This window comes from Schistocerca nitens, chromosome 6 (genome assembly GCF_023898315.1).
Source record: "Schistocerca nitens isolate TAMUIC-IGC-003100 chromosome 6, iqSchNite1.1, whole genome shotgun sequence".
In the NCBI taxonomy this organism is placed as follows: domain Eukaryota; kingdom Metazoa; phylum Arthropoda; class Insecta; order Orthoptera; family Acrididae; genus Schistocerca; species Schistocerca nitens.
In genome coordinates, this window is record NC_064619.1 from 490,414,730 (window position 1) to 490,434,979 (window position 20,250).

A 20,250-nucleotide genomic window follows, 5' to 3' on the forward strand; every position below is an offset into this window, starting at 1 on the left:
CTGGGTGGAGTTAAAATATCTGCTGACAGTTGAAAATTCTTAACCAATGGCTGTTTATGCTGATGTAATAAGCTGGAATTATGTTTTTTGATTTCTTTCTCAAACTGAAGATTTGTCTCAGTTCTAACCTCTCTTAAAATTTGCTTTCTTTCTGTCCTCCCTACCCTAAAAAAGGGTCTTTTCTGAATCCTATAACCACTGGTATTTTACCACTCATGATAGTGCCTCCCCCCTTTAACTTTCCTGCTATTTCCCCAGCCAATTTACCCTTCCCCTTCCTGTTGAGGTGAAGGCCATGCCTAGTATAATCCCACCTACTGAGAGAATCAACAGGAACCACACCAATGTGTGACCCCGCACCCGACATGAGCAGCCGTTCCAGCTCCAAATTAACTCTCTTGACAGAAGAGTTCAAATGAGGTCGGTCATGGCGCCCAAGAACAGATACAAACTCAACACTAGTATGCTTCGATGCTGACGCAATCTTCGCCAGGTCACACTCTATACTGTACCCAGGATCTCTGTCAATACTGTTACCTGCCCCACCCACTATAACCACGGTGTCTTCCTTAGTGAAATCTTTGCAAAGTGATCCTAAATCCTCTGTCACCTGCTCCAGACCAGCACTAGGTTTAAAAAGATTGGTGACCTGGTATTCTGATCCTAGTTCATCCTGCAAAAGTTGGCCAACACCTCTTCCATGGGAACTACCTAACAACAACACTTTCTTTCTCTTTACTGATTTCCCTACATTCTTACTTTTCAATTTGCTGCTGAAAGTTTGTTGTGCCCTGTCTACACCTGCAACTGCTTGAGGCTCACCAGCTTCTAACTGAAGCAACAGGTCAAATCTATTTTCCACATTCACCATAAAGCTGTCAGACAAAGTTCTAGGCCTGTTCCTCCTGTTGCCTGTTGCCACTTCCCACCTCTCTTTACCCTTCTCCCTCCTTAACCTGTCAAGATCTCCCCTGGCCTTGTCTAACTCAGCCTGAAGGGCGGCAATTTTCCCCTCCTGTTCTAGTATCTTCCTATCTCTACTACAAATCCTACAAAACCACTGATGAGTCTCATTTACTTCCCCTATTCTATTGTAGGATTCAATGTACTCTAGATTTTTTAATTATACTTTTTTTTAATTATATATCCTCACTGGACTCTATATCACTCCTAAATCCACACTTTGCAAACCATAGTGAAGTGCACATGGTAAAGGGAACTTCCCATTGTGTAACATAGTAGTGTTCCTGCCCATTACATTTGCATGTGGAGTGTGGAGAAGAAGACTACTTGAAAGCCTCTGTCTTTGCATTTGTTGTGGATGAGGTATATGGAGTTCTACTATGTCCATATTTTCCTCACTTAATGCTGATTCTTGAAACTTTCTAAGTAGGCTTTTATGGCTTGTCTATCTTCAAGCATACACCAGTTTCATTTTTCCAGCATTTCCATGACTCTCCCCAATGGTTAAAACAAAACTGTGACGATACATGCTGATCTTGTTTGTATACGTACAATATCCCTTGTTATTACTATTTAGTATGGGTCTCTCACTTTTAAGCAATATTATAGGATGGGTCTTCTTTGAAAACTGATTGCATTTTTGTAGCATCCCAGCTACAAGCCAATGTCTACTACCTGGTTTACTTATGATGGAGCCTAATCAAGCATTCCATTTCATGTCACCACAAACTGTTATATAAAGGTACTTATATGAGTTCATCGATTAAACTGTTGCTGTAGTCATAGAATACTATGTTTTTGCATTTTGTGAAGTGCACAATTTTGCATTTCTGAACATTTAACCAAGTTGCCAATCTTTACACCACTTTAAAAATCTTGTGAGTATCTGACTGGACATTTTTGCTGCCTTTGGCCATGATAGATAACTACATCATTTGCAAAAATCTGGTTTCACTATTAATACTGTTTGCCTGGATATTAACATACAACATTAACAGCAAGAATTTCAACACTTTCTTGGCCTACAGCTGAAGTTACTTCGACATCTGTGCATGACTCTCCATTCACAACATGTTGTGCTGTTCCCTAACAAGAAACCTCAACCCAGTCACAAATTTTGTTTGATACCCATTATGATCTGCCATGAACCATGGGCCTTACTGAGGCAGTGTGGCTGTGTGCCTCAATGATCCAGATACTCACAATGTAGGTACAATCACAATAGAGAAGTATATGTGGAGAGGCCAGACAAACGTGGTTCCTGAAGAGAGGCAGAAATGTTTTCAGTAGTTGTAGGAGCAACAGTCTGGATGATTGATTGATCTGGGCCTACTCAGGGGGATGTAGTCATCAGGAGAAACAAAAGCGGCATTCAATGGATTGGAGCAGGGAACATTAGATCCCTTAATAGCCCAGGCAGGACAGAAAATTTAACAAGGGGAATGGATATGCTGAAGTTAGATACAGTGGAAATTAGTGAAGTTCAGTGGCAGGAGGAACAGGACTTCTGGTCAGTGAATATGGGGTTATAAATACAAAATCAAATGGAGGTAATGAAGGATTAGGTTTAATAATGAATAAGAAAATAGGAATTTGAATAAGCTACTATGAACAGCATAGTGAACATACTGTAGCGAAGACAGACACAAAGCCAACACCTGCCACACTAGTACAAGTTTATGTGGCAATTAACTCCGCAGATGAAGAGACTGAAGAAATGTATGACAAGATAAAAGAAATTATTCAGACGGTTAAGGGAGATGAAAATTTAATTGTGATGGGGGACTGGAATTTGATAGTAGCAAAAGAAAGAGAAGGAAATATAGTCTGGAGGAAAGGAATGAAAGAGGAAGCCAACTGGTAGAATTTTGCACAGAGCACAATTTAATCATCACTAATGCTTGGTTTAAGAATCATGAAAGAATGTTGTGTATGTGGAAGAGATGTAGAGACACCAGAAGATTTCAGGCTGATTATATAATAGTAAGACAGATTTTGGAAGCAGATTTTAAACTGTAACACATTTCCAGGGGCAGAAGTGGACTCTGATCATAATTTATTAGTTATGAACTGTACATTAAAATGGAAGAAATAGCAAAAAGGTAGGACATTAAGAGGTTGGAACCTGAATAAATTGAAAGTACCAGAGGTCTTTGAGAATTTTAGAGGGTGTGTTACTCAACTGTTGACTAGGACAGTGGAAAGCAATATAGTAGAAGACCAATGGGTAGCTTGAGGTGAAACAGTGAAGGCAGCAGAAGATCAAATAGGTAAAAAGACAAGGCTAGTATAAATCCTCGAATAACACAAGAGATCCAGAATGAGATTTTCACTCTGCAGCGGAGTGTGCGCTGATGTGAAACTTCCTGGCAGATTAAAACTGTGTGCCCGACCGAGACTCGAACTCGGGACCTTTGCCTTTCGCGGGCAAGTGCTCTACCATCTGAGCTACCGAAGCACGACTCACGCCCGGTCCTCACAGCTTTACTTCTGCCAGTATCTCGTCTCCTACCTTCCAAACTTTACAGAAGCTCTCCTGCGAACCATGCAGAACTAGCACTCCTGAAACAAAGGATATTGTGGAGACATGGCTTAGCCACAGCCTGGGGGATGTTTCCAGAATGAGATTTTCACTCTGCAGCGGAGTGTGCGCTGATATGAAACTTCCTGGCAGATTAAAACTGTGTGCCCAACCAAGACTCGAACTCAGGACCTTTGCCTTTTGCGGGCAAGTTTGGAAGGTAGGAGACGAGATACTGGCAGAAGTAAAGCTGTGAGGACTGGGCGTGAGTCGTGCTTCGGTAGCTCAGATGGTAGAGCACTTGCCCGCGAAAGGCAAAGGTACCGAGTTCGAGTCTCGGTCGGGCACACAGTTTTAATCTGCCAGGAAGTTTCATATCAGCGCACACTCCGCTGCAGAGTGAAAACCTCATTCTGGAAACATCCCCCAGGCTGTGGCTAAGCCATGTCTCCACAATATCCTTTCTTTCAGGAGTGCTAGTTCTGCATGGTTCCCAGGAGAGCTTCTGTAAAGTTTGGAAGGTAGGAGACGAGATACTGGCAGAAGTAAAGCTGTGAGGACCGGGCGTGAGTCGTGCTTTGGTAGGTCAGATGGTAGAGCACTTGCCCGCGAAAGGCAGAGGTCCCGAGTTCGAGTCTCGGTCGGGCACACAGTTTTAATCTGCCAGGAAGTTTCAACACAAGAGATGTTGAATACAGTTGATGAAGGGAGAAAATATAAAAATGCAGTAAATGAAGCAGATGAAAGGGAATACAAATGTCTAAAAAATGAGATTGACAGAAAACAGGTAGACAGGATTTGCTAGAGGACAAATGTAAGAATTCAGAAGCGAATTTCATAAGCCAAATATAGATACTGCCTACAGCAAAATTAAAGAACCTCTTGGAGAAGACAGAAGAAGCTGTATGAATATCAAGAGAGCAGATGGAGAACCAGTCCCAAGCAAAGAAGGGAAAGATGGATGGAGTATATAAAGGGTCTATACAAGGGAGATAAACTCGAAAACAATAATACAGAAATGGAAGAGAACAAAGATGAAATGGGAGATATGATACTGCGAGAAAAATTTGACAGAGCACTGAAAGGCCTAAGCTAAAACAACGCCCCAGGAGAAGATGACATTCCGTAATAACTACTGACAGCCTTTGGAGAGCCAACCATAACAAAACTCTACCATCTGAGACAGGCGAAATACCCTCGACATCAAGAAGAATGTAACAATTCCAGTTCCAAAGAAATAAATTGCAGATAATGAGAAAATTACCAAACTAAAAGTTTAATAAGCCATGGTGGCAAAGTACTGACACAAATTCTTTATAAGAGAAGGGAAAAGCTGGTAGAAGCTGACCTAATGGAAGATCAGTTTCGACTGCAAAGAAATGTAGGAACACGTGAGTCAGAGTACTGACCCTGTGACTTACCTTAGAAGATAGATAAGGTAAGGCAAACCTACATCTATATCATTTGTAGACTTAGGGAGAGCTTTTGACAATGTTGTCTGGAATACTCTCTTTGAAATTCTGAAGGCAGCAGGGGAAAGTACAGGGAGCAAAAGCTATTTACAACTTGTGCAGAAACCAGACGACAGTTATAAAAGTCAAGGGGCATGAAAGGGAAGAAGTGGTTGAGAATAGAGAGACAGGGTTGTAGCCTATCCCTGATGTTCAATCTGTATACTGAGCAAGCAGTAAAGGAAGCAAAAGAAAAATTTGGAGTAGGAATTAAAGTCCAGGGAGAAGAAATAAAAGACTTGAGGTTTGCCGATTGCATTGTTCTTATGTCGGAGACAGCAAGGGATTTGGAAGAGCAGTTGAACGGAACAGATAGTGTCTTGAAAGGATGATATAAGATGAACATCAGCAAAAGAAAAACAAGGATAATGGAGTGTTGTTGAATTAAATCAGGCGATGGTGAGGAAATTACATTAGGAAACGAGAACTTAAAGTAATAGATGAGTTTTGCTATTAGGGCAGCAAAATAACTGAGAGGATATAAAATATAAACTGATAATGGCAAGAAAAGCATCTCTGAAGAAGAGAAATTTTTTAATATCAAATAATACTTAAGTATTAGGAAGCCTTTTCTGAAAGGGAGTATTTGGAGTCTACCCATGTACAGAAGTGAAACACGGATGATAAACAGTTTAGACAAGAAGAGAATATAAGCTTTTGAAATGCAGTGCTACAGACGAATGCTGAAGTTTGGATGGACGGATCATGTTACTAATGAGGAAGTATTGAATAGAAATGGGGAGAAAAGAAATTTGTGGCACAACTTGACTAAAAGAAGGGATCGGTTGACAGAAAACATTTTGAGGCACCAAGGAAACTTCAATTTAGTATTGGAGGGAAGTATGGAGGGTAAAAAATGTATAGGGAGATCAGGAGATGGAGACAGTAAGCAGGTCCAAATGGATACAGACTGCAATATTTATTGAGAGATGATGACAGTTGCACAGGATAAGCATCAAACCATCCTTCGGACTCAAGGCCACTGCCACCACTGTAACTGCAACTGCAACAACAACAACAACAACAACAACAACCCAATATGATCAAACTTTTGTTAATAAGAATTTATAAGGTAATTACTCAAATGCTTGTCAGAAATCCTGAAATATTTCATCTACCTGACTGTCTTGCTCCACAGCTTTCAGGAAAATATTATGTAAGAAAAGTGCGAGTTGGGTTCTGCGTGACTGATGTTTACAAATCCATGGAGGTTGACTTGGAGGTGGTCGTTCTGTTCAAGATATCTCATTGTGTATGTGCTGAGAATATGTTCTAAGATCCTACAAAAATATATGTCAATGATATTGGACACTTCTGCTACCTTCTTACAGATGAGTGTTACCTGTGCTTTCTTCCAACTACTGAATGCAGTTTTTGTTTGTGGGATACAGGAGGATGGAAGATACAGCAATGTTACTATTTCTACAATTCTTCTACAGTTCTTTTTCATTGCTGTTTAGATATGTTACCAACTCATTTTCTTCAGAAACAGCTATCACTATATTTCATGTTCCATGTGAGAAAGTAAATTAAAATACATCTCTCGCAGTTTCAAACAGTAATGCAATGAAAATACGAAGAAACATAGACTTACCAGACACAGGATCTTTTGCATTGGGGTCGCATTTAGCATTCAGTATGAACTGGACAATATCTGTGTGGCCAAACAGTGCAGCAACCCGCAAACCACAAGATAGATCCACCGTATTTTCAGCTGACATGTTCTTCATTTCTCCAAGTATCATTTTAAAAACTGACTTATTGCCACTTGCAGCAGATAACGTAAGTAAATTAGCTCCTGTTTTTTAAGAAAGAGGAATGAGAGAAATCACAAGTGTGAACAAGAACAAACCAAACTATTAGACAATAAATTCATAGAAAAATTACACAAATCTTCCTGCAGAATGTTGCAAATAAGGACATAGTTACCTCTATTGAGTGACCGATGGTCTATAATGATCTCATAACTTTGGTTGTAGGAGATTAGTGCTTACTTGAACACACACACACACACACACACACACACACACACACACACACACACAGAGGGAGGGGGAGGGGGAGAGGGAGGAAGGGGGGATTGGGTTATGTTGGACAGGGAGAGGTGGACCAGACCAAAATAAGCATAAAAGAATACACGAAGAAAAATATAGGCAAATAATAAAATATATTAATAATGAGCAGAAATTACTCAGCAGGTTGGCTACAATCAATGGTACAGTAAAACCTCATGACTGAAAAGTGGAGCCTGGTATAACAGAAAAAAAATAGACCAGAGAGCAGAAGCAAACAAAACAGAGAAAAAACTGGAGAAAAATTGAGATGAACAGACAAGAATACTGAAAATGAGTAAAAACAATGAATCAAAGAAATCAAAACAGAACATAACTCTTGACTGCTTACACCTCTACTTAGAACTATAGGTCTGTGATTTACTGCCAGGATCCAAGATTTCTCCCTTCTCTCCCCCTGAGTGCCGCCCCTTAAAAAATAATGCACATAATATTGTTCCCCCATAGTTATAGACATTTAGTAAATGCATGGAACCCAGTTGAATCAATCCAGCACACTATCCATCATAATGAGACATGTCGCTCTAAGCTGTACAGAGGTTGTTCACTTTCTGCCATGATTTCCAAATTTCAATTCAAACTTGACTCTTCAACTTTTAGGAAATACTCCAATGGCTGAGATATACGGGTATACCTTGAGCCCAACTGCAGCTTCCTCTCATATCTTTTTCTTGCTTTTTGTTCATACCCTACTAAACTAGCAGCTCTTGCATAATGAGTGTGGCAGAACTGTTTAACAATGGACTAAGAAGTTGAGACAGAACAATAACTCTGATTTAAAGGAAATGTGGAAATAGTACAATGCTTAGACTGGAAAAGTACGAAAGAATGAAACTATGAGGCATTCCTGAATGGCAAAACTGGCAGCGACTTATTCGTGTAAGTCAAAGTTTTGTTTTATATTCTCTATTAGTCAGGTGAGCTCGGGGCACGGAGGGTGAGATTAATGGTAGCTGGGAGCTCCAATCTTAGACGTTTTATGGGTCTCCTTAGGGACATGGCTCCCAAGGATGGGAAGGAAGCCAATGTGCACTCTGTGTTCATATTGGATGGAGTCATTTCAGACGTGGATCAGATCCTTCCGGATGCCATGAAGAGCACAGGGTGTAGCCAACTGCAGGTGGTGGCTCATGTTGGTACCAATGATGTGTGCCACTTCAGACTGTAAGAGATTCTCTCTGGTTCAAGTGGCTGTCAGGAGAGGTAAAGGTTGCCAGTCTTCCTTGCAAGATGAAAGCAAAGTTCACCATTTGCAGCATAGTTGATGGGATCGACTGCAGACCTCTAGTACAGAGCCAAGTGGAGGGTCTGAAACAGAGGTTCAAGCGGTTCTGCGACTGTGTAGGCTGCAGATTCTTCTACTTGGGCCATAGGGTTTGTTTTGTTTTGTTTCAGGGTGCAAAAACAACTAGGATCATATGCACTCATATCAGAACTGTGGAACATGAAGACAATGAGAAGTTAGAAACAACTACACGTTAATCCCAATCAACAGAAGAGAAGACAGCTAAAAACAGGGACGCAGAGAAATGGAGGTTCTGAAATAAAAATTAAATAGCATTCGCCATACTGCCGCGGTGGATTAAAAGTAAAATGTGGTCAACAGCCCACGCATCATTCACTTAAACATCCGATAACTCAGATGGCACACACAGATGAGAAAGTAAGTGGTTAAAAAAAGGGCATTCCATCAGGAAATGGCAGACCATCAAAGGTTGAACGTAAAGAGCACAAAGTGGTGGGGCAGCATGACTTAAGAAATGGTGATGGGGAAAAAAGTTAGTGTCTGATACACACCCTAGCTAAAATGATCTCACAGCAAGAGGCCATGGGGAGAACATCCAAGCCACTGGAGAGGCTTAATAACTTGGAGCTTATTCCCATGAATGGAGGAGCAGTTGTGATGCCAAAGTGACACCACCTCCTGGCAGATGGCAACACAGATATCATTGGAGGGAATATAAGATCTAGTGGGCTGAGGTACGAGGACTGCAGCCTTGGCAGCAGCGTCGGCAGCCTTGTTTCCTGGCATACCGACATGACCAAGAACCCACATAAATATCACAGTGGCTCCAACAAGAGTGAGCAAGTGACAGCTTTCTGTAGCCATTGCACTAAGGGATTTGGTGTACAGCACACTGAAGCTCTGAAGGGCACTGAGCAAATCAGAGCAGATGACACAATTGCACAAACTGTGTCGCCACATGGACTGCACATCCTGATACTGGGCAAAGAACTCGGCTGTAAATACTGAGCAGTGTTCCAGAAGCTGATACCAAAAAATGTTAGTGCCGATGATGAAGGCACACCCAACACCACGGTCAGTCTGAGAGCCATCAGTGTACACAAAGGTACTATTGCAAAGTTCCGTGTGAAGGTCATGAAACTTACAGCGACACAGCAATGCTGGAATAGTGTCTTTAGGAAGTAAATGAAGGCCAAGGTGAACACAGACCGCCGCATGAAGCCAAGGTGGTGAAAGCTTCACACCCATTGGGAAAGTGACAGATAGAGTGAAGTTAAGCTGCTGGAGCAAGAGCCGAAAGCAAACTCCAGGAGGTAACAGAGAAGAGAGATGCGCCCCCTGGTACAGGATGGATGGCCACACATATCTGCTGAGGAGAAAGTCACGGCGAGAGGACAGCAGTAGTTTGGCAGCTTCTGCATATAAACTCTCAACCAGGGTAGTGTAAAAGGCGTCAGTGGCCAAATGGATGCCACGGTGGTGAGGAGTTTTGAGACAGTGTAAGAGGGTCAGACATGCAGATGCATAAACGAAACGACCCATAGACTACTTTCGAATGGACAAGTGACTGGTACTTACAGAGGAGGGTGGTTCGCTCTGCTCCCCAGGAAGTACCACTGAGGACATGTACGACACTGAGGGACCGCATACTGTGGACTGCAAGGTAAGATACGTGGGAGGACCAAGAAAGTTTCCTATTGAGCAAGAGCCCCAGGAATTTCGTAGTTTTAAAGAATAAAAGAGCAACAGGTCCAAGATGTAAAGACAGTGGAAGAAACTAACTGTGCTGCCAGAAATTCATACAAATGGTTTCGTCAGTGTAAAAATGAAAGCCATTGTCAATGCTCCATGAGTGAAGAGAATCGAGGCATCATTGAAAACACTGCTCGATGAGGCAAGTCCATGAAGAACTGCAACAGATGCCAAAATTGTCAATGAAAAGAGAGCCAGAGATGGCCACTGGGAGACAGGTCATCATAGGGTTAATGGCGATGGCAAAGAAGATTATGCTCAGGACAAAACCCTGAGGCGCACCGTTTTCCTGGATAAAAGTGTTCAACAAGAAAGAACCCACACATACATTGAAAACTCGGTCTTTTAAAAATTCCTGAAGGAAAGGGGGCATGTGGCCATGGAAGCCACATGTGTAGAGAGTATGGAAGATACCAGTCCTCCAGCAGGTGTCTTAAGACTTCTTGAAATTGAAAAAAACATGGCGAAGTCTGGGATTTTCACAGAAAACCATTCATGACATGGGTGGACAAAGTGACAAGATGGTCAACCGCAGAACAGCGTGCTGTGGTTAGAAAATTGCGAGACTCAAGCCACCATACCAGCCGGGCTCGAATCATACGTTCCATCACGTTGCAAACACAGCTTGTGAGAGAAATGAGGCGGTAGCTACAAGGATAGTGTTTGTCCTTACTGGGCTTAGGTATGAGCATGGCAATGACTTCACGCCAGTGTCTGGAAAACATGGCCTCTGCCCAGATGTGGTTGTACATATGAAACATAAAGTACTTGCCTGCAAGAGAAAGGTGCTGCAACAGCTGAATGTGAACATCGTCTGGCCCTGGCACGGAGGTTCAGGATAAATTGAGAGCACGATCTAGCTCCCTCATAGTAAAGGCGGCTTTGTAGCACTCACAATTCTGACAAGAGAAGGGTATGGCCTGAGCTGCCTCATCTCGTTTCCAATGGAAGAAAGCAAGGTGGTAGGGGAAGGAGCTCAAAATCTCCACAAAATGGCGGTCCAAGTTGTTGGAGATAACAATAGAGTGCACTATGACTTTATCTGCTACTGCCACACTGGAAATTGGGATTTGATCTTGGTCCCAGAGAGCTGTTGAAGGTTGGTCCATACGATTAAAGAAGGAGTGGAACTGTTAAAAGAATTACTGAATGAAATCCAGCTATCTTTATTGCTATCCCAAAGGATGCGATTATATTGTGCACGCAACTGTTTATAATGAATGCAGTTTGACATTGTAGGATGATGCTTACAAATGCGGAGAGCGTGTCTCCATGCATGAATTGCATCATAGCACCTCTCAGTTCACCAAGGGACTGGGACATGGCTTGGTAAAGAGGAAGTTCAAGGAATCGAACATTCTGCGGCAGTACAGATAACATTTGTAAGATATTCTACCTGGTCATCCCAAGTGAGGAAATGTTGTTCGTCAAAGGTCGCCAGGGAGGAGTAAAGCCTCCAGTTGGCCTTAGAAAGCCACCATTTGGGTGTGCATGTAGGTGGGGTAGGAGTCAGCAATCAGATAGCACGCAGGAAATGGTCACTCAAGTATGTGTCAGAGAGAATGGACCACTGGAGATGATGGGCAAGCTGGGCAGTGAAGAAGGGTAGGTCCAAATGGGAACAGGTGTGCTTGGAGTCTGAAAGGAATGTGGGTGGTTCTGTGTTAGGGCTGAGGAGGTTAAGTCGATTGAGAAGGTCAGTCAAGAGGGCACGTCTTGGATAGGTTCTGCGAGAACCCCAAAGGGGTGGTGTGCACTAAAGTCACTGAGCAGCAGAAAGGGGTGAGGTAGCTGCCCAATAAGCTGGAGGAAGTCTGCCCTGGTGACATCGAATAATGGAGGGATGTAAACGGTACGAAGGGAAAAAGTCATGTGAGGGAGGAAAAGATGAACTGCAACAGTGTGAAGGCGGGTAGTCAGGGAGTTGAGTTGACTATGAGCATCATCCTGGATGAGCAGCATGGCTCCCCCATGAGACAGAATGCCATCCTCGGGGGGGAAGGTCAAAATGGACCGAGAAGAAATGCAAAAGCTCAAAGCGGTCATGAGGATGCAGTTTTGTTTCATGGAGACACAGAACAAACAGACCATGTGATTCTACGAGCATCCGTAAATCCTCTTTCTCTGATTGAAGCTCACAAATGTTCCATTGAAGGAGAGTCATAACGAGGAAAGGGGAGGAGGGGAAAAATGAAGGGGTGTCACCTCAGCAGCTCCCGAGTGCCAGACTTCAAAGACTCACTGCTACAGGGCACAGAGGCTGGAGGATCCTGCTCCAGGAGATCTAAAGATGCATCGCCACTCCCTCTGTCGGTCTGCGGAGTCAAGGGCTGGTTTGCGGTGCGCACCGGCAACACGGAAGTTGGTCGGGTGATGGTATAACGTGGTGACACCATTGAAGAGGATCTCCAAGTCAGTGAAGGAGAAGACCATTTGCCTTTGTTTGGGTTCTTGGAGCCTTTCCGGTTGGCAGAGGAAGACTCAAATGTTTGTTGGCTGAAGGGACATAGGCAGTCTTCATGGGAGTACTCCTTCTGGCCTGCCAGTTGTGTAGCAGGTGACTTCACCCTGGGAGGCGAATGTTTGGTAACTTGTTGCACAGCTGGACAAGGAGACAGTGATGATACCATGACAGTGGGCAATTTCAAAACCTCAGTGCTAAATTTGAGGTCGCATGTCTGTGTGACCATGTCCTTCATGGAACAAGATGTAGCAAGAAAAGTACTGAAAGTGCCAGATGGTAAGGGTTTGCGACTAGCCATTAACTTGCAGGCAACCGGGTAAGGCAGTTTTTCCTTTAATTGGATGTCATTGACAGCCCACTCATCGAGATACCTGGGACAATCTCAAGAGGTGGTGGCATTGTTGCCCTTGCAGTTGATACAGAGGGGGAAAAGGAGGCAGAAAATTGCACTCATGTGCATCCCTACCACAGGTTACACATTTTGTCGAGTGTCGACAAGACATTCGAGTGTGGTTGAAATGATGACACTGGTAGCAGTGCAACAGGTTCACAATGCATGGTCAGACTGATAACTTCATAGCCTGCTTTGATCTTGGATGGAAGCACCACTCTATCAGAGGTGAGAAAAAGAGTTCATGTGGGCACTAAGGATGCATCGACCTTTTTCATCACCCGATGGACAGCAATGGCACCTTGATCATAGAGGTACCTTTGGATTTCTGCCTTGGTCAGACCATTTAGCAGCCTAGTGTAAATAACATCACAGGAAGAATTCAGAGTTTTATGGCCCTTGACAAGAACAAGAACAAGATAACTGTGGAAAAGCAAAGTGGCAAGCAGTTGTTGTGCTTGAGAATCAGAAGTAGTCTCCAAAAGCATAGTGCCATTGCATAAACGAGAGCAGGATTTCACAGAGCCGGCAACTGCATGAATAAAAGTGACCGTCTTCAGTATGTGAAACCATGAGGAACTGTGGTGCAGCTGGGAGGGTCTTTGAATTGGGAGCTTCATTACATTTACATTTGGTAGACGTGGACTGTGAAGATGATGATTGGCTCATTGTGAGAAAATCCCTCATGACTGTCAATATCTCCAATGGTGTGCTCGTTCCAAATGGAGGCCCCCTCCTCAGAGGGGACTCACCCACCTAAGGTGATTGTTCACACCTGAGGGAACATTTCCTGAACACCTGACAGAGGGACCAATCAGCAATTTGGGGAGGTTGCAGCTCTGGCAGTCAACCCTCCTTGGGCCTGGCCTGTTCCAGGGGGTACATGCGAACCCTACCTGTTGACCCAGGGCTGAGAATTACATGTTACCCAGTCACCTGTTACACATAAGACATGTGTGCCTGCCTTCAGGATCGCACAGGGAGGGAGAAGAAAAAGAAGAGCTTTAAACACCAAAGCAGTGGAAGGATAGGAGGTGAATGAAGAAAGGAAAAAAGGAATGATAAATGGTTGTGAGACTCTCCTCAAGTCAGCTACTGAAAATGTGAAACACATTCCCAAAAACAACCCAGACATGTACCCCAAGGGAGGGGAAAAAGAGTACCAAGGGGGTAGACATGCAGCACAGAAGGAAAAAGATGCAAAGGGAGGGGCCCGTGGTAGCTAAGCAAAAACCCGCCAAAGAGTGGCGAGCCTCTCTGGGAGTGGGGCATAGGGTGGTGGGATTTTGGGTTTGACTAAATAGGTCAGGAGTCCATTACACATAGGTGGTGGCTAAACAGGTAGTGGGGGCTGCGTAGCATGGACTGAGTAGTTAGAGGGTCTCAGAAAAACACAGACAGAGTTTCAGTCTCAAAGGGCACACATCGAACACAGGAAAAATGTAGATCTAGGAATTGCAGATGTAACAGGTGTAAATTGTCGAAGCTGTGTTGGAAAAGAACCAGACCTCCAAGCACTAATAGAAAGCACTGATGCTCAAATTGTTATAGGCACTGAAAGCTGGCTAAATCCGGAGATAAAAGTTTAGCCAAAATTTTTGCGAATGATCTAATGGTGTTCAGAGAAGATATGCTAAATACAGTTAGTGATGGCATGTTTGTTGCTGTAAGAAGTAGTTTATCTGGTAGCGAAACTGAACTATATAGTTCCTGCGAGTTAATATGGGTAGAGGTTATTCTTGGCAACGGAAACAAAATAATAACTGAATCCTTTTATCGACCTCCCAACTCAGGGGATACAATTGCTGGAAGGTTCAAAGAAAACCTGTGTCTAATTTTAAACATGTACCCAACTCATACTATTATAGTTGGTGGGTGTTCAATATGTTGACAAAAATACATGTTTAAATCTGGAGATGCACATAAAACATCATCCAAAATTGTGCTTAATGCATTCTCTGAAAATTATTCCAAGCAATTAGTTCATAAGCCTACTCAAGTAGTAAACAGTTGTGAAAACACTTGACCTCTGAGCAGCAAATAATCCTGAGCTATCAACGAGCATCAAAATGGGTATAGGGAGTAGTGAACACAAGGTTTTCAAGCTAGACTGAATACCATAACTCCCAAATCCACCAAACATAAATGAAAAATATAGTGATTAAAAAAAAGTGAATAAAAATTTGCTTGATATCTACCTGAGAGACGATCTCCACTCCTTCCCAATTAACAATGTAAGTGAAGACCAGATGTAGCTTCAATTCAAAGAAATATTATCAACAGCAATTTAGATTTATACCAAGTAGATTTACAAATGAAGGAGTTGATCCCCGACAGTACACAAAACAGGTCAGAACACTGTTGCAGAAACAATGAAAAAATCATGTCAAATTTAAACCAACATAAAAACTCCATGATTGGTGATGTTTTACAAAAGCATAAATTTAGCTCAGACTTCAATATGGGATGCTTATACTAGTTTCCAAAATGAAAGTTTGCCAGAAAATCCAAAGAGATTCTGGTCATATGTAAAGTATGCTAGTGGCAAGACACAATCAATGCCTCCTCTGCATGACAGCAATGGAAATACTATCAACAACAGTGCTGCTAAAGCAGAGTTACTAAACACAGCCATCCGAAATTCCTTGGACAGAGAAGGCAAAGTAAATATACCAGAATTTGAAATCGAGAACAGTTGCCAACATGAGTCATTTATAAGAAGATATCCTTGGAGTAGTGAAGCAACTTAAATCACTTAATGAAAGTAAGTCTTCCAGTTCAGATTGTATACCAACTAGGTTTCATTCAGAGTTCACTGATGCAATAGCTCCACAGTTAACAATCATATAATTGCTCAATGAAAGATACGTACCCAAAGACTGGAAAGTTGCATAGGTCACACCAATATTCAAGAAAGGCAATAGGAGCAATCAACTAAATTACAGGCTCATATCATTAACATCAATATGCAGCAGGCTTTTCAAACATATATTTGTGTTCGAACATTATGAATTATCTCAAAGAGAATGATCTATTGACACATAGCCAAAACACATTTAGAAAACCCTGCCCTTGAGAAAAACAACTAGCTCTTTGCACAAAGTGCTGAGAGCTTTCAACAAAGCATTTTAAATTGAGTCTGTATTTCTAGATTTCCAGAAAGCTTTTGACATTGTACCTTGTAAGCGACTTGTAATCAGATTGTGAGCTTATGGAATATTGTCTCAGTTATGTGACTGGATTTGTGGTTTCCTGTCACAGAAACCACAGTTTGTAGTAAGTGATGGAAAGTCACTGAGTAAAACAGAACTGATTTCTGGCATTCCACAAGGCAATGTTGTAGACCCTCTGATGTTGCTTATCTATATGAATGATTTAGGAGACAATCTGAGCAGCCACCTTCGGTCGTTTGCAGATGATGCTGTCATTTATTGTCTAGTAAAGTCATCAGGAGGTCAGAACCAACTGTAAAACAATTTAGATATATGGATGGTGAGAAAATTGGCAACTGACCACAATTAATGAAAAGGGCAAGGTCATTCACAAGTGCTAAAAAGATTCCGTTAAATTACGATTACACTATAAATCAATCAAATCTAAAGACCGTAAATTCAACTAAACGCCTAGGAATTACAGTTACAAACAACTTGAACTGGAAAAAACACACAAAAAATTTCGTGGGGAAGGTGACCCAAAAACTGCATTTTATTGGCAGAACACTCGGAAGATACAACAGATCTACTAAAGAAACTGGCTACACTATGCTTGTCCATCCTCTTTTGGAGTACTGTTGCACAGTATGGGATCCTTACCTGATAGGGGTGATGGAGACTGTTGAGAAAGTTCAAAGAGCAGAAGCATGTTTTGTATCATCAATAGGGGAGAGAGTGTCATGGACATGACACAAGAGTTGGGGTGAGCATAATTAAAACGAAGGCATTTCTCGTTATGGCAGAATCTTATCAACAAATTTCAATCACCAACTCTCTCCTCTGAATGTGAAAATATTTTGTCGACACTGACTAACATATGGGGAAATAATCATCATAAATAAATAGGGGATATCAGAGTTCGTACCGAAAGATATAAGTGTTTGTTTTTTCTGCAAGCTGTTCGAGAGTGGAATAACAGAATATTATTGTGAAGGTGATTCGATGAATCCTCTGCCAGGCGCTTAATTGTTATTTGCAGAGTATCCCTGTGGCTGTAGATGAACAACCAAAGCTCCTACTCCAGCAGCAACACAAAATGTTACTGTAGCAAGTACTTGAACAAAAAGTTGTGGCATCATCTCTTTCCTTGACAACTTCAATGAGGACAAGAAGACATGGGAAACCTATTTACTGTTTCATACCTCACTGCAAGTTTAATCAAGCTGTTGATCCTGGCACTAATCATGCTTTATTACTATCTTCTTGTAGTCAGTTGTATGAAGTGATGCTATTTTACAGCCACAATCTGACCCCAGTAGCTTAGGATTCAGCAGTATTTGTGATTCATTGACCAATATTATGGTACACAAGCTCACATGCAGCAGCTCTACCACACTTTGATTGGCAAAGGACTGCCATGTAGACAACACAACAGTATTTAGTTACCCCACAATGTCAGTAGACGTCCATGGTACAGACCATGCATTCCTCTATCATTCCCATTCGGCATGTGCAACATCACCAGCAAATCACAAGGCTCAAACTTTGCCTGAAGCTTCACACTAAGGGCTTAGTCAAAGACCAGAATTGTCATAAAATTATGTCCTGAGTGCTACAGCGAGCATAGTCGAAAGCACTGCCTGCATCACAATGCTGTGTGCTACATTTGCAACAAGAAATGAGATCTGGCTCTTGTGTCTCATTCACCCACTGCACCACCACAATATGATGCACCAATGCTCAGGATCACTCCAGTGATCGCAGTGCCCACCAAAACTATTGGCAAGCTTGTGGTTGTACTGAAACCAGTGCATGCAAAGCAGAATTTCAAGATGGCATGAGTGAGGAAGTTACTTATCAATTTGGACACTTACTGGCATCTTGGCTCTGCTGCTCCAAGCCTCAGAAGTGAGTAGTTCCTTATATTAATCAATCAGTACCCCTCAAAGATCAAATCAGCATAGCATCTAAATATTAAAATGTATGTAGATCACTTATACCATCAGCAGTAGCATCATCAGGTTTACTAAGATTTTTGGGTTAAATACATTTCATTGACTAGATCCACAAGAAAGTTAATCTAATTTCAAAGTACATGGCATTTAATGATCAGGATACATAGTGTCAACCTATGAGCAGTTATCTGAAACTATGTTGGCAGATGCAAAAGAATTTTTTGCTTATGTGTTAAACACTCCCAATTGATTTGGATATTATTAATTATCATGTTGAAGCCTAATAAATGATTTATACTGACTGTGTACTAAGGATAAGGGGCTGACTGGCTAATACCATTGTGGGAGTAGTTTCGTATCAGTGTTTTGGCTGCTGAATAATGCAGTAACACAATCAATAACATTAAATAATAATAATAATAATAATAATAATAATAATAATAATAATAATCACTATGGTGTTCCGTTGTAATTAAATGTTATATTCTGACTTACAAAATTGTGGGGCAGTTACTCCCTTCATCTTACAATTTAATGATGGTTATACTCAACACAGATCATTTTTTGATATCTCCACACACTATAGCATTAACTAACACAAACACACCATAGTCCTTACTGCAATCAAATTCTAGGTGGTTGGCACAGTTGATGCGAAATTTGTAATCAAGATACGATGTAGATACTTAATAAAAACACTTCACAATGAACTCTCTTGTGACGATTGGTAAATTGCTGAGGATCAACTTGTGGCATCAGGGATACGCTCAGTTGACAATATGTATTACAGGCAGCCTTCTACCATTACACCATTTCCTGCTCACTTATAGCTCTCTAAGCGACTTCTGACCCTGCACATTGCTTGCACTCCACTTACTAACAATTGCTGTATCTTTATGGTTCTAGACTACCGATATCTATCCTCAACCTGTGGGAGACAAAACTACATTTATCTTTACATAAGGGACTGTGGACCCCTTACAGTGTCATTGATACCTTCAGCCCAGTTATGTTTTCATCTTTCTCACCTGGTAATGGAGGCAGTAGAAAACTTACTGCAGGCTTGGGTGTCATCAAGTGAATGGGATAAGGCCATGGTACCTATTTAAAAAATAACAGTAATAATAATAATCCCAAATGAGGCTATAAACACTTATGAGGACTTCAAAGCAACAGTTACTGTGCAGTACAATACAGATTGATGTCTGACTCCGCATCCTGCAGAACTGCGAGCCAAGGTAGATAGAGCTTATAACTTTTGTTTTAATTATTTTTGTAGATGTATATATGTAGTTGCCAGCAGACGTGGAAAAACAACAAATATTTGTGTTGAACACACCTTTTGGAACATACAAGTACAATACACTACTATTTGCAGTCACAAGTGTTCCCATTATTTTCCACAAGTATTTAGGGCAGCTCATTTAAGGGATCCACAGGGTGGATAAACTTGTAGATGGCATTATGAAATGGTCCACATGGGAGCAACACTTACAGAATCTGGAAGTGCTTTAACAGTGACTCCAATCAAATAGTCTCTGCTATCGGCTTGACAAAAGTCGTTTTTTCCAAATTAAATATCAGTTTGGGGATGGGGCAAGGAATGCTGATATATTAATCAATTAGTCAGTTCGCAAAAATTTTAAACCGTGTTTGTTTCTTGGTAAGATTACATCACAGGTAGTTCTCATTGTTTACCCACTGAATCAACCACAAATCTAGGCTGACAATTTTATGTGTTCTATGGTTTGCCAGAAGGCCTTTACCCAATTGAAACAGTGTTTGGCAGAGGGTATGGACATTTGGTCCCGGCACAATTCTCATGCTCACAACAGACATGTAGCAGTATGGTATAGGCATGGCTCTATACCACAAAATGCCAATGGAATAGACCAACTGATTGTGAAGGCCTCCACAATATTAGTGGTGGGGCAACACAATTACACTGAAAGTGAGGTGGTAGCACCAACCATTGTTTATTGAATCAAGGAATTGCACATTTACTTTTAAGGCACAAAATCCCACCTATCACGACCACAAGAGCACCTGATTTCACTGCTTGGCCATCACTCCTAGAAAAGGCTGCAAAAATATTTTCACCAATGGTCACTATTCCATAGAAATTATCATTCTGTCATAAATTATCATCACACTGCTCTATATACCACCATCTTTGCCCACTCCCATACACTGATGGACCTAGACACTGTCTTATCAGTAGAA

General features: G+C 41.7%; 1 protein-coding gene across 3 annotated transcripts in view; it reads right to left on the reverse strand.

Annotated features, from left to right (window-relative positions):
• The window catches only part of LOC126263156 (uncharacterized), a 163,080-nt gene that overhangs the window by 95,125 nt on the left and 47,705 nt on the right, over positions 1 to 20,250 (reverse strand). For all 3 annotated transcript variants that reach the window (XM_049960192.1, XM_049960191.1, XM_049960190.1), the window contains exon 3: positions 6,590 to 6,793. In XM_049960192.1, the coding sequence (XP_049816149.1) occupies positions 6,590 to 6,793 (204 nt within the window). The remainder of the gene's footprint in view (positions 1 to 6,589; positions 6,794 to 20,250) is intronic.